Raw genomic sequence first — 13,675 nt, forward strand, 5'->3', positions numbered from 1 at the left:
AACTGGCCTCCTCCGTCAGCCGAAATTTGTAGTTTGCTCCTACGAATTGCTACACGATTCGAAGATTGGAACCCGATTATCACCGGCATTGGCCGAGAGGTTTGGACGAGAGAGAGAGGGTCAGAGAGGTTTGGAGGAGAGAGAGAGGGTCAGAGAAGTTTGGAGGAGAGAGAATTAGGGTTATGAAAATAAAAATGAAAAAGAAATGGAAAATATGTAAATATATTTTTTGGGGGGAAAAAACGCTGACTCAGCTCATACATGACAGCTTGGTGACAACAAGGCGGTCTTACAAGAAAGACCGCCTTATACAAAAGTTTGTACCAAACTTATTACCCGAAACCGGACCTGCGGCCGATTCAAGCACCCTTATTCTTTGCTCACCAAGTCACCCCTAATCTCTAGTAGTGGGAGCCACTAGCCACATAAACTTGGAGGGAGCAATATCCTTATATCCCCTATTCGATCATCTTCCATTTCCAGCAACTTTCTTCAACTTCCACTATCACTCCAAAATTACCCAGAAAAAATGCTGACATCTTCTGTTTTTCGCACTTCAATCACCTCAATTTCACTAGTTACATCAACAAATTCCAAATCAAAATCCTCAAAATCAAACTCAATCAAAACTTCTTCAATTAAATTCCGAATTCGCGCCACCCTAAATCAACAACAAACCACTCAATCTCCAATTAAAGATTGTGACGATGGAGAAAGTTCCAAACCTAGGGTTTTGCTCAACAGTCTTAGGGTTTTAGAGTGGGATAAGGTTTCCGACGCCGTTTCTTCCTTCGCCGGCACTTCTCTTGGTCGTGTTGCTGCTAAGGTTGTTCAGTTTTCTCTGAACTCTGTTGGAACTTTTGTTGAGTTTATTTTTCAGGGTTTTAATTGGGATTTTGGTGTTTTTCTTGTAGGAACAATTGTTGTCGCTTGATCAGACGTATGAGGAGAGCTTGATGTTGCTAAGAGAGACGAATGCGGCAGTTGAAATTCGCAAGCACAGTGATTCGTCCATGGATTTTACACCCATTGATGTTATACTGGTTTGTCCCTTCATTTTACTCTTTTTACTATGTCTAAATGTATGTAGAACTATTAAAATGAAATGGAACACATTTGAATTTGAGTATTTGTGTATGAGAACTTAAGTAGAAAATTTGACCGGACCTGAAAAATAGTCGTATTTACTGTTTTGCATATTCGGAAAAAATTGTCACTTTTCTGTGAAAATCGTAGCAGCAGTTTACAATTGGTCTTCCCAAGATGACCCACTTAAAATGAGTGACGACCTACTTGACAAGGAATGAAGGAAGGATAGACATGGACAAACTGTTATGAATTTTTTTTTATAATTTTTTTATTATAAGCTATGACGATAGAGGCAAGGATGATGTGACAACCTTTTCCATATGGAGAGGTTTAGGTTTTTTTCCGAAACTATGTCATGAAAACATCCCAATTGAATTTCAATTCGAAATTAGGAAGTAATACAACTGTGTTATTGGGTACACTGCAACACATTTTCAGTCAATGTAACGGTGTTTTCTTGTGTGCGGGTGGGGTGGGTGTACATATGTTTGTGGCTTTGTGCTGATGAGATGGTGACATGCAATTAGAAATGGGTCTAGTTTTACTATTAACTTCGCAAGTTGTCGATTGAGGAAATTTTAAATCCTACTTTTCTGTGTAGGCCTTGAATGTTGATGCCTGTAAATTATAGTCATGCTACAAATCAGGACATTGAATTATTAGTGTGCGAAAGATGAAATATAGCTCTGTTCTTCATTTTGAGCTTAAGAGTAGACTGAGGAGTGGTGTAAATAAAGTAAAGGGAAGCAAAGGGAACTGCTCAACATACATAGGACCATTTTTAATTAGTTTTTGTTTGGTTGTTTATCCCCTTCAAACAAAGAAAGTATTTTATCTAAATAGTGGCGTTATGGCGTATCTGAATGGGCTGGCTAGCAAGACAAAGTAACTTTACACGTAATATGTACTTTTGAGATGATCTTAGTGAAACTCGTAGGTGAGGTCCGCTATAGACCATGCCCGGAGATCCTCACCAGTGGCTGGACAAGAAGCTATTGCTGTTGCAGTTTTGCTACAGATGGCAGAGGCTCTGCAGACTAACATCAAAGCGGCAATCAGGGAAAATGCTGATATGCTTGATCGTTTCATGCCGTTGGCTGATCTGGTAAGTATAAGATGGGTTTTTTAATGTTAATTGTCATCTGTCAGCATTAGCAATCTTTGGATGGATAATCTTTGATTTTAATCTTTATCGCCATATTTTCCTTCCTCAATCACGAGCAGATTTTGGACTGGGTCACCAACAAATCACTAGTAAGGTCAATACTACAAGTCATCGATGAAGATGGCTCTGTCAAAGACTCAGCGGTATGTTGCTGACCATTGTACATCTGAGACCAGAGTTTAATGTTATTTGTTTTCATTTCAAATTCTTAGTATATAACAGTTTAGTGAACTAGTATACTTGTAAGAAATGTGTAAGAGATCATGGTTGAGAAATAGCCTCCCTCAAAACATTTGTAATTTTTTGTTTGTAAACTAAAATCGTAAGAGGGAAATAAATCAAATGAAGTGAAATAGCCAATGGTAAATTTCAAGATCTCTAAGGTGGTTTCAAAGTAGCATAAATTTTAGTGTGCTATTAGATGCATTGCATGTAATCTTTACTTTAACGGGTATTTCCTTTCTAGAGAATTATATTGATATGATTTTATCTGCTACATCGAGTTCAAAGCTTCCCTGAACAATTGTGTAGTTTATTGTTCTAGTCTAATACTGTATTCACATTCTCTGCATCAGAGTGGAAAACTTAAACAGGCACGCTGGCGAGTTTTGAACCTTGAAAGCAAGGTAAGGACTTCTCTTGAGACCATGTCTCTTTCCAAAAGGTTACTTTGGTGAACATGTTTACTCTTTCAGTCAAGAAAATTTCCATGTGATTGTGGACACTCACTTATGTTGTCAGCAGTTTTGATATATCTGCATGCATGCTGTGTCTTTGAAGCATTTTTTTTGTATTTTGTTTTCATTATGGCATTCTATCCTATCTCAGAGTTAACATTGAGTTGGGCATGCAAATTGAAGGAGAAATATTAGAGAGATAAGTGACTGGTGGGTGTGGGTTTCAGTTTAGAGGAAAAAGTTGGGTAGAAGTAGAATGTTAATGTTAAGTTGGGACATCCGGACACCTTTCTGGGTAACGGAGTAATCCTGAGGTGGAACAGAGGGATTATATGCTAAGGGCTTGGGCTCAGTATCCTGTTTGTTTTCCTCATATCATTTTGAATTTTTTTTGCAGTTAAACCAGCTGATGAACAATCTGATTGCAAATGAAACAAATGAGACGAGTTCCCTGGTAAGCAATTCAATTTTATGCATGTGCTGCATTCTTTGGATTTTAATTTCATGACTTCATCTAACATATGATAAAATTTAGGAAGCAAGTAATGTTGACGGGAGATGGTGTATCAGATCAGGGGCACGTCAACTGACAAGTTTTAAGGGTTTATTGCTCTCAAGGTGAACTATTTATGCAGCCAAGGTTTCTTTATTCTTTTGGACTCGCAGTGTAGAAGAATTGTTTAATTCTGTCCTTGGTTTACACACATCTGACATTGCAGTCTCATTAGAATTCCGGTTCTTTTGATCTGCATCTTTAATTATCCATCTCTGACCAAGTTGCTAGGGCAGCATATCCAGTTTCTTCCGGATGAAGGGCGGTTTTTCTCAGATGAACTTGTTAGCGATGTATTGGGAGCTGGAGTGAAAGAGTCCGAGCATAAATTTGAGGATGTTTTACTGGAACTAGTCAATAAATAGCAAAGTAAAGAGCTCAATAGGCTAGAATTGATGAGTTTGAATTAACCAAAAGAACGTCAGAAGTTGCAGAGAGTAATAGTGTGTCTTTGAAACAGTTCAAATTGAATGAGTGGGGTGAAGCAGAATATCTTATTTGGAGATATGAACTTCGACAATTTCAGTAGGACTTTGCTTCAGAATTTTGTCGTCACCTATAAATTATCGGTTGGGACATGGGATTCATGAACTAATTTTTCTCCGTTGAACTGACTCCTGGAAAGTGGAAAACAACGGAGTAAGGTTTTTGCTCCGGGATTCAGAAAGTCCATAGAGTAGCAATGTGGTCTTTCACAAATTATCTCTTTGCTTCGTAGACCTCGATCTCCAGGAAACTACTCCCTCCGTATTTATTTAAGAGATACACTTGGCCGGGCACGCGTATTAAGAAAAAGAATTGAATGAAATAAAGTAATAAAACAAGTGGGGTTAAATAGATATTTTAATAAGAAAAACAAGTGGGGACCATGTCATCTTAGGGAGTGGGGGGTGGGGATGGGGTGTAGATATATTATTTAATTAGATGGTGGGGTTGATAAGTTTACTAAAAATGGCAAGTGTATCTCTTAAATAAATACAGAGGGAGTAATTTTTTTGTGATACCTTTCCAAGGGAGACTAAAAAGACAGGATTGGAAATTGGAGTTCGCAACCAAAATACTAGAAAGCTCTTACAACAGTCACAAAGGATTTTGAAAGATCATAGCTGCTAAGTCGGAGTACCATATACACGTTCATGTTTTACACCGTGTTTCGAAACCAAGTTAATGTGGAAATGTGAGGGAAAGTAAAAAAGTTTCTGGGAATCTATAGACAAGTAAATCTGAAGAAATATGTGAAATCTCTAAATTTTAATTGGTTTGGCTAATTATTGTGGAAAACTATGGAAAATGGAATATTACACATTTTCACTTGTTTAATTTTCTTTTACTGTTTTCCACAGTTTTTCCATCACTTTTGAGGGGGAAAATACGGAAAATAAAATTACTAAACAAGCTAAAATTAAGGAATTCTCATATTTCCACAATTTTACACAGTTTTCGTCATCAAACTGGAGTTCCCAAACACACTGTTAGTCTCTTTTAAGACCTTTTTTTTTGGCGACAGAGTGGTTTCTGATTTCTGCTTTGTGAAAGGAGGATTTTATGTGCAGGGCTAGAATCTTGACTTTTGAATATCAGCCTGCTCTAATTAACATTTCCTAGATCTAATTGAATGAGTCCCAACTTCTATGAGCTTACTATCTGGGACACATCCTCAAGCTCCCTTTATTTGATTAATTTTTTTTAATAGAAATGAGATGATCTTGGCCTTCATGATTTACTTGTGTCAGAGTTTATCTATCGTTTGGTTGGAAACATCAGTTAATGTTGAACTCTTACTCTATCCTGTAACAATCTTATAATCAATACTTTATTATTTTGTGTTGTTATAGTGGAGCTGGCATGGGAAATATTATAGAGCCGGTCTCTGCTGTGCAGCTGAATGATGAATTAATGGAAGCGAAGGCATCAGTAGTTGATGCAGAGGCTGAAGTTCTTTTGGATATAACAGAAAAGGTGATTCTCTTCATTGTATGGATTGTCTCCCTTTATTTAGTTTGACCTGGATAAGTTATTAATAACTTGGACCTTTGCTATATCTTGAGCAGATTAAACTGGACCTGGATGACATTGATAAACTGTTGAAGAGTGTAATTGCACTTGATGTTGTAAGTATAGCTTGTTGCTTTTTTTTTTTATTAAGCCCTCAACTTCTTCATGGTTTAAAAGCTTTTGTGGTAATTCCTTATGAAAGTTATAAGAAGGCAAAAAATGTGAACATTCAGCAAAATTTGTGAAGAACTTGTGTACCACGTTCTATTAATCCTGTTTGTGAAGAAAATGTGATTAGCTAATTAGTAAAAATCTTTATGCTATTTATTAGCATGCAACCATTTAGGTATGTTTTGCTTCGTTGGTCATTTTGGAGCTTCATTCCAACTTTTCCATTCTAGATGATATATGTACTTTGGGTTAAGCAGAGAATCATAGACCATATCTTTAGATGATCTAACAACACACAGCTTTAACTTATTTGGGCTAATTCATCCTTAATGATTGAGGAGCAAGCTGCAAGCCCCTCATTTGGATTATTCCATATCCATTATGGCTTCATATTGACCCATGTTATTATCTAAGTCATCAAACTAATGGTCTGTTAATTTAACAAATCAGATCACTTTCTTGATTTCTTATTTCCATCATTTCACTTTAATGCAGGTAAATGCTAGAGCTAGTTATGGCCTCTCATTAGAAGGAACCTGTCCTGAGTTAGTTCTACTTGATGATGAGAATACACCTTCATCTTCAGAAGGCTACTTGACTAACAGTAATTCTGTTAAACTTGTTTACCCTACTAAGAAGCAATGGAAGTTGTGTCTGCCTAAAGCATATCATCCTATTTTACTTCAAAGACACCGGCATAGTCTGCGGGAAGCCAAGAAGGATGTTGCTAATGCTATTGCTGTATGACAACTCACACTTGTTTTTTTCCATTTGCTTATTTTCATTACAAAAAAGATATTGCTACTTGTGCTATAGCCCATTGTTATTGGTCATCACCGCCGACCTTGTTTGAATTGAGGTATAGCTGGGTTAAATTGTATATTAATAAATACTCCGTATTATATATAAATATTATCTTCTTATCTAGTTCTTCTTGGCATCGTCTTGATCAGCTGGGAATCGAACTCTAATTTCCTTAGGAATTTCGGAGAAGAAAACTTGGAACAAATTTTGGCCAGCAAGAAGTCACACAAGTAGATATTGAAGTACTACAAGAGAAGGTAACTTTGTAGCTTATAGAGGTTCTTTTGTTTAACTTTTTTCCTGATATTTTGGTTCAATGAAATCTTCATTCTTAGGTTACTCAACTGGAAGAGGCTCGCCCAGTTCCAGCTGATATAATGATTGCTAAGCATACACGAGTTCTTCTTATAACTGGGCCTAATACAGGCGGTAAAACCATTTGCTTGAAAGCAGTTGGATTGGCTGCCATGATGGCTAAGGCAGGTTAGCTCTGTCTCTTTCTTTTTTGTCCTTTTATATGATAATTTTCCAATTCTCACTTTCTTTATATAATTTTTTTTTAAGATATCTGGTTTATGTTGCACGTTCCTGGAATCCTGGATATAGATGTATGTATATGTATGATACAGACACGAAAAAATAGATTTTGGAAACAATTTGTTATACAATAACGTGTATCCAAGTGTCTAAGTATTGAATATGGGCAAAGTGAGAAACACCGTTTGTAAGTTCTACTGCTATAGTGCAACGGTGGACCTAAATCTGGATCATCTTCCTTTTTTTGCATAAAAGAAAATTTGGATTTGAAAACTGCCTTCCACTCAGTGAAGAAAGAAGGTGGTCTTTTGGATCATTTTATATATGATCATCAGGAGCTCTATGTTTAGAATGACTGTACAAACAAGTTTTACAACACCGGCAATGAGTCCAATGTAAGTTGTGTCTGGAAGGGATCTCTGTTAAACTAATTGGCGTATTAGCATAATGACCCCCCCTCCCTTCCCCTATGTTTTTTCTCTTATTTTAAGAAATCAGAAGGCATATTTAAACCGCGGATTGAAACACAACCGGCCTGGATACCATTTTAGGCTTTATTGCCACAAATTATGTTTTTATGTAGGTTTATCAGTTATTTGGAGACCCTCTGCCTTTTCTTGTCACAACATTTATCTAACAACATCTCTTATTTCAGGTCTGTATGTTTTATGTGCTGAACCAGCACGGATCCCATGGTTTGATTCTGTTTTCGCCGATATTGGTGACGAACAGTCTTTGTCTCAATCTTTATCAACTTTCTCTGGACATCTTAGACAAATTAGTGTGAGTATCGAGCTTAAAATTTGATTCCTTATTGAATTACATGTTTTTTTTATTCTTCTCGTTTTTGAAATGTTTTAAGACTGAATTTTTGCTTTGTGTGCGACTTTTTTTTTATTTTTTATAGTTGATGATTGTTTAATTTTTTGAGTGGACAATAGTAAGTAGTCATCAGATGATTTTCAGATCTAGTTGGTCGAGCAGCTTGTATGCTAATTTCCTCAGAGTGTCAAATTTCTTTCAATTACTGTTGTAGTTACAGTGTGAGTATAGTAGTTTAGTCTATACATGTAATTTTCAATGCTGGTTTTTGGCTCTTTGCTGTGCATTTTAAGGAATTAAGGACGCACAATTGAATGGGTTTGTATTCTTCTCCCGTCTCTAACCCATGTCAAAGTCATCTATTGTGAAAAAAATCCTGTACGAAAAGAAAAATGAAGGATAAAGTTACAATTCAATCTTTCAACTTCATTGTTTTTTGTTTGTTATCAAAGTTGCTTGGTTCGTAGTTCATTTAAATGACAGACCCCGAGTCCCCGACATCTATATATTTGTGAACGGAGGAAAAATGGGCATCCTTATTGTGTTTGTCTCAAAATTTATGTTTTATGTTTTATCAAGTGTTTAACCTAATCTCTACCGTATGCCTCACAGGACATACAAGCTAGATCTACCAATCAATCGCTGGTGCTCTTGGATGAAGTATGTATACTTGATTTGCTTTCACCGTCATTTTATCTTTGATTACATTTTTATTACTTCTCTGATCGGAGTACATTTATTTTCGTTCTGCAACACAATGGAAGTGGAAGGAAATTTTTTATTTGCCTATATTTAGATGAAGCTAAGAATGATGTATGCAGCTCTCTTAAGCTAGAAAGACATCTTGGAGAACTGACAACTGTTTGTTATTCATCTTAGATTGGTGCTGGCACTAATCCTTTAGAGGGAGCAGCACTTGGCATGTCTATTCTTGAGTCATTTGCTGAAGCTGGTGCTTTACTAACCATAGCCACAACACATCATGGTGAACTTAAAACTCTCAAGTACAGGTACGTGACTGAAAAAGACTACCTATAATTTCTAAGAATAAATAATTTGAGTAAAAGACTTTTTCTTGCTTGTGGCTGATGTTATTTATGATTTATATGTTCATTTATATACTATAATACCTTGCTCCTGATGAATAATGCCTGGAAGGCTGTTAGCCCCTCAGAATTAATGTTCTTTTATAAATCTCCTCTTTGCAGCAATGACGCGTTTGAGAATGCGTGCACGGAATTTGATGAAGTTAACTTAAAGCCAACTTACAAGATTCTTTGGGGAGTTCCAGGTTGTTATCTCAAAAATACCTTAGCAAATTCAGTTTATAAATTGTTTATTTGGGGAATATAAAGAGCAGGGCACAGAAATAAGAAAGCAAGAGTTTATATCAAACTTACTGTTTATGCTCCAAGTTGAAATGAAAGGAAATAAACCTATTTAAATAGATTAAACAACAAGGCTAAAACATACCAACTAATGCTAAGAACGAGGGATAATTGCCCAACTAGTCTGGCACTCTGGCACACTAACTTCACTAAAGCAACAGAATGCAAACTAATAGCTGGAAATAAGGAAGCATACCCTGTAGCAACACTAATTTCCCCACTAACTTACTGGCCCTAATAACCAGAAACCACCATCTATGTGACTAACAATTAACTAACCAATACTTTGAAGTGATCTCAACAAAACCAAATCCTGATATTTGGGATGAGTACCGAATTGTTTGTGCACCGTTGTTGAAGGCAATGAATCCCTTGCTTCGTTGCCTTCAGGGATTTTACTTTACATTAGATTTTCTTGGTTAAGGCTTTGTGGCTGGCTAATTTTATCCGTGCCGACTTATTTAATATTGTGCACCATGGTAAATTCAGTGGATTCAGTCTATTTTGTTGCCATCAGGGATTTTACTTTTACTTTAGATTTTGTTGGTCAAGGTTTTGTGGCTGGCTAGTTTGTTCCATTGACCTTGCTCTGTGCACGTTCTGTATTTTAATGCACCTGTGGCATGCTGAATTGCTGATACTCATGTTTGTATTGCAGGACGTTCAAATGCTATCAATATAGCTGAAAGGCTTGGGCTTCCTAAAGTTATTGTATATAATGCTCGTGAACTATATGGAGCGGCCAGTGCAGAGATAGATGAGGTAAATAATACAAGTAAAATATTTTTTCTTCTGTCATTCTCACTGCAATCCTCTAACAGACAGAACAGGGGACCATTAAGTTTCTCTGGAGAAACCAATAAAGACTTAAAGGCCCTGTTTCTATTTGTTTCATTTATTGTCACTTTTTAACTTTTGATCAGTTTGTTCTCGTGTTGAATTACAACATTTGCCCATGCAAAGTACTTCTTGCTCACATTGCATGGACCCCCCTCCACCTGAGGCTCTGCTTAGAATTTTACTAACACCAGTCATGAAAGAGTACTCCATCTTCTAATTTATCTTGCTACTGCTGGGCCTGGGGTGCATTTCTGCAGCCTTGCTTTTTAAGCTCTAATAATGTGAATGTGTGATATGACTTGAAAGTTTGTTTTTAGAGATTACAGTTTAAACATTTTGGAAAATGCAGAGCCCTTGAAAGGTTTTGTAGTGCTATAACTGTTGGAAGTGTGTATGAATAAATTCTTCTTAGCTTCAACATTGATGTATTGATCATAGAGAATTACTTCTGTCCCGTCTTGTAACTCATTTTTCTGTGGTTTGGAGTGTAAAATGGTTTGGCAAAGAGATTAATTATATGCTCTTACAACCTATTGGCAACCACTTACTCATGCTTTGCACCTTCAATTTTATTGATCAGAATTCTGAAATATTGATTTTTTAATATGAAACAACCTTACTGTTTTTTGCAATGTTACAGGTCATATATGATTTGGAGAAGTTCAAGCTAAATGTTGAAGAATATATAGACGAAGCACAACATTATGTGAGGTGAGAATCTTGTCTGTAAGTATTGCTTATTATAAATTTGAAACCTACCGCTGCTGGACTAAGAGTGAGCTGATTTCCTATTCTTGGGGTACTTTAGCAATGACAAGTTATTATCAATTTCTGTCAGAGTACTTTAGCTTGTCCATTGTTGTCAAAACTTTATATTTATAAATATTGCATATATTGGAAACTGTCAATTCCAGGATATCTTTGATCATGTGTACTGTGTGCTATGCTATACCCCTTTAGTTGTTTATATGATCTGCAATGCCTTTACTAGCCGATTTCCTCTGCAAGAAGCTTATTTAGGGTTGTCACCTGCATCCCATTTCTGGTTCAATTTTAGTTTCCTAGAACTGAACAATTTCCTTAGTGAACGGCAGAATGCTTATGATTTTTATTGAATATTTCTCTGTAAATACCCATTTTTATTGAATATTGAACATTTCTCCTTTTTCTCTGTAAATACCCATTTTCTTTGTCTTAGTGTCTTGGTGATTTAAGTGTACTGATAACCTCTCCTGTAACTATCTTCAATCTAGTTCTCTCATCTGTCTCCCTGCAGTGTATTTGGTGATTGAAAATAGAGGATAATATAAGCTTCTACATCAACCGTCCCTTCCGCTTTTTCTTGTGTGTGTGCAGATTGGTGGGATTTTGTTGGGAGGGTGAATAGCAATGGGGGGAGAGTTGGATAGTAAATATAATCCCTGACAAGCATTCTACATGTCTATTTTTGTAGGCTTTCCCGAGATCTTCATGAGAAAGTACAGCATGTACAGAGGAATCTTGACGAGCATAGTTCTGATTTGAAATATAAAATGATGCAACAAATATCAGAGTTTGCATCTACAGCACGTTCAAGTGTTCACAAGAAGATGCGTCAGTATCGGGCATCTGCTCATAAGAGTCCACTTCCTGCAGAAACCATCTCGCATCCAGCTAGTACACTGATTAACAAGCAGCATCCTACAACAGATGCTAATGCTCTCGTCCCAGAAACTGGAAGTGCATCTTCTGTTGAGGAAGTCAAACCATCACCATCAGGTATAAGTTTATAACCAATATATCACCCCTTTGTTATAACAGTTAGTTTCTCTTCACAATTTGGGATGCATATGCAATGGTGATTCCATGTTTTTCGGTTAAGGGTGGAACCAATCAACCAACCATAATACAACAATAAATAACGTTAAAGCATAGAAGTATTCCTTAAAAGAAGTGTATTTTTAGTAACACGCAAACACCCTTCAAAAGTTACAATGTTCTTACGGACCCGTAAGAAAATACCAGTATTATTGAAGAAAAATATTAGTGTCATTATTGTGGTCATCTGTAATTACATTTGATACATTAAATAAGGGGAGCGAGAGTTCAACATAACTTTGATACATTTTAAAAAAAGATCCAGAAAGTGATTACATTGTAGTTCAATTTTTTTTGTTGTAGTAATAGACTTCGAACTTTCATTAAAAAAATTGCTTAAAAAAATTAAAGAAACAAAAATAAAAACAAAATGGCAGTAAAAGAAGAAAAAAAATACTATGATCGTGTCGAAGGCGATTTGATACCCTGACCCACTCCCCCCAAAGCAGGAATTTAGTGCATGGAAAACTACCACTACATCACTTTTGTTTGTTTGATGGTTGAATGCAGAGTGTTTATTTCATGTCATGAAAATAGGTCAACTGTTATTTTTATAACAAAATCGCAGTATTTTTTTTCCTCGGGTCACAGTTTTGATCTGCCCCTGTGGCTGTGCATATGAGCACCTATGTGATTATAACACCTTTCTTGCTGGCTTGCTGAACTTGCATGATTTTACTCTCTAGTTGTTTAGAAGTGCTTTTGATACCCAACAGTACCTTCCTGTTTGATTTTAACAAGCTGCTGTTATTGAAGGTCCAGATAAAAAAATTAGAATCCCAAAGGTTGGTGATAGTGTGCAAGTTCCTTCCCTTGGAACAAAGGCAACGGTTCTTAAGGTGGAACCTTCCAAAAAAGAGATAATAGTGCAAGCTGGTAACCTCAAGTTGAAGTTGAAAATATCTGCCATTAAGTCCTGACTGGTAAAAATTGCTGTGTCACTTGCAAAACTGGCAGTGAATGTAATATACTCTCCTGTTTTGTAACTTTCATGACAATGTCAGAAAAAGAATTGCCGAGAAAGGTTGAATCCCTTGTTTTCTGTAGATAGAAATTGTTAGTACTATACTGTACATAAATGAAGTAGCTTGAGGGCATGAAGTATTTCACTTCAGCCCTCTGTTTTGTATATGGATAACGTCCTTTTTCCTTGCTTTATTCAATTTTTTTTTTTTTACAATCATCTACTTTTTAATGCATCTATTATACTTTATCCATATTTTATTATATTAATCCACTTTTTATAGATTTTCTTTTTGGTCTTAATATTTGAGTAATTGTAAATATTTTCTTTATGAAACGGAGGTAGTACGTAATAAATTTAGATACTTTATTCATTTATTAAATTTAGCTTAGTCATAGTACTCTGTGTTAAAAATGAGCAATACTGAGTCAATAGTACGGATACCCTTGGTTTTATTCGTTTTTCAATACCCACAACCGATATAGACTAGACCTGATCAAAAGGCGGGTTGGGTTTGGGCTGGGTCAAGGGATTAAAAATTTGCCCATTGTGTCGGGCTTGACCGGGCCTAGTTTTGGGCCAATTTTGCGTGCCCAAAATTCGCTATTTCGGCCAAAATTAGTGAACTTTTCGGGTTGGGCTAAATTTATAACTAAAATTGTTGTTTTACGTTGTCCAAAATCCGCAAATTTTTTTAAAAGTTTGGGCCGGGTCCGACATTCGGGCCGAAATATTCTGTCCAAAACTCGCTAATTTTTGGCCCATGGTGATCAGCTCTAGAACAGACTATGAAGCACTCCGTGGCTCATATTA

The 13,675-nt window shown here is 36.3% G+C and overlaps 1 protein-coding gene across 2 annotated transcripts; it reads left to right on the forward strand.

Moving 5' to 3' along the window:
* Positions 1–422: 422 nt before the first annotated feature.
* Positions 423–13,074, forward strand: LOC110797877 (uncharacterized). 2 transcript variants are annotated; one of them, XM_022003011.2, is made up of 20 exons: positions 423–826; positions 915–1,043; positions 2,027–2,194; positions 2,314–2,397; positions 2,830–2,880; positions 3,329–3,385; positions 3,467–3,549; positions 5,320–5,443; positions 5,536–5,595; positions 6,146–6,391; positions 6,631–6,711; positions 6,790–6,937; positions 7,647–7,774; positions 8,426–8,473; positions 8,693–8,823; positions 9,022–9,104; positions 9,860–9,963; positions 10,682–10,752; positions 11,495–11,799; positions 12,661–13,074. In XM_022003011.2, exons 1-20 carry the CDS (start codon positions 530–532, stop codon positions 12,816–12,818), a joined length of 2,556 nt encoding a protein of 851 aa, XP_021858703.1. In that variant the 5' UTR covers positions 423–529; the 3' UTR covers positions 12,819–13,074. The 2 variants fall into 2 exon arrangements, with proteins under 2 accessions (XP_021858703.1, XP_021858698.1); XM_022003006.2 differs by having other exon boundaries at positions 426–826; positions 12,655–13,074.
* The last annotated feature ends 601 nt before the right edge of the window (positions 13,075–13,675 follow it).

The sequence above is a fragment of the Spinacia oleracea genome, chromosome 3 (genome assembly GCF_020520425.1).
Source record: "Spinacia oleracea cultivar Varoflay chromosome 3, BTI_SOV_V1, whole genome shotgun sequence".
Classification (NCBI taxonomy): Eukaryota; Viridiplantae; Streptophyta; class Magnoliopsida; order Caryophyllales; family Amaranthaceae; genus Spinacia; species Spinacia oleracea.

Bases quoted from the DNA above. Each gene is read 5' to 3' on its own strand.
- LOC110797877 (XM_022003006.2), top strand. From the start codon at position 530: ATGCTGACATCTTCTGTTTTTCGCACTTCAATCACCTCAATTTCACTA. The intron at 1,044-2,026 runs GTTTGTCCCTTC...TGAAACTCGTAG, and splicing joins CACCCATTGATGTTATACTG to GTGAGGTCCGCTATAGACCA. The intron at 11,800-12,654 runs GTATAAGTTTAT...CTGTTATTGAAG, and splicing joins AGTCAAACCATCACCATCAG to GTCCAGATAAAAAAATTAGA.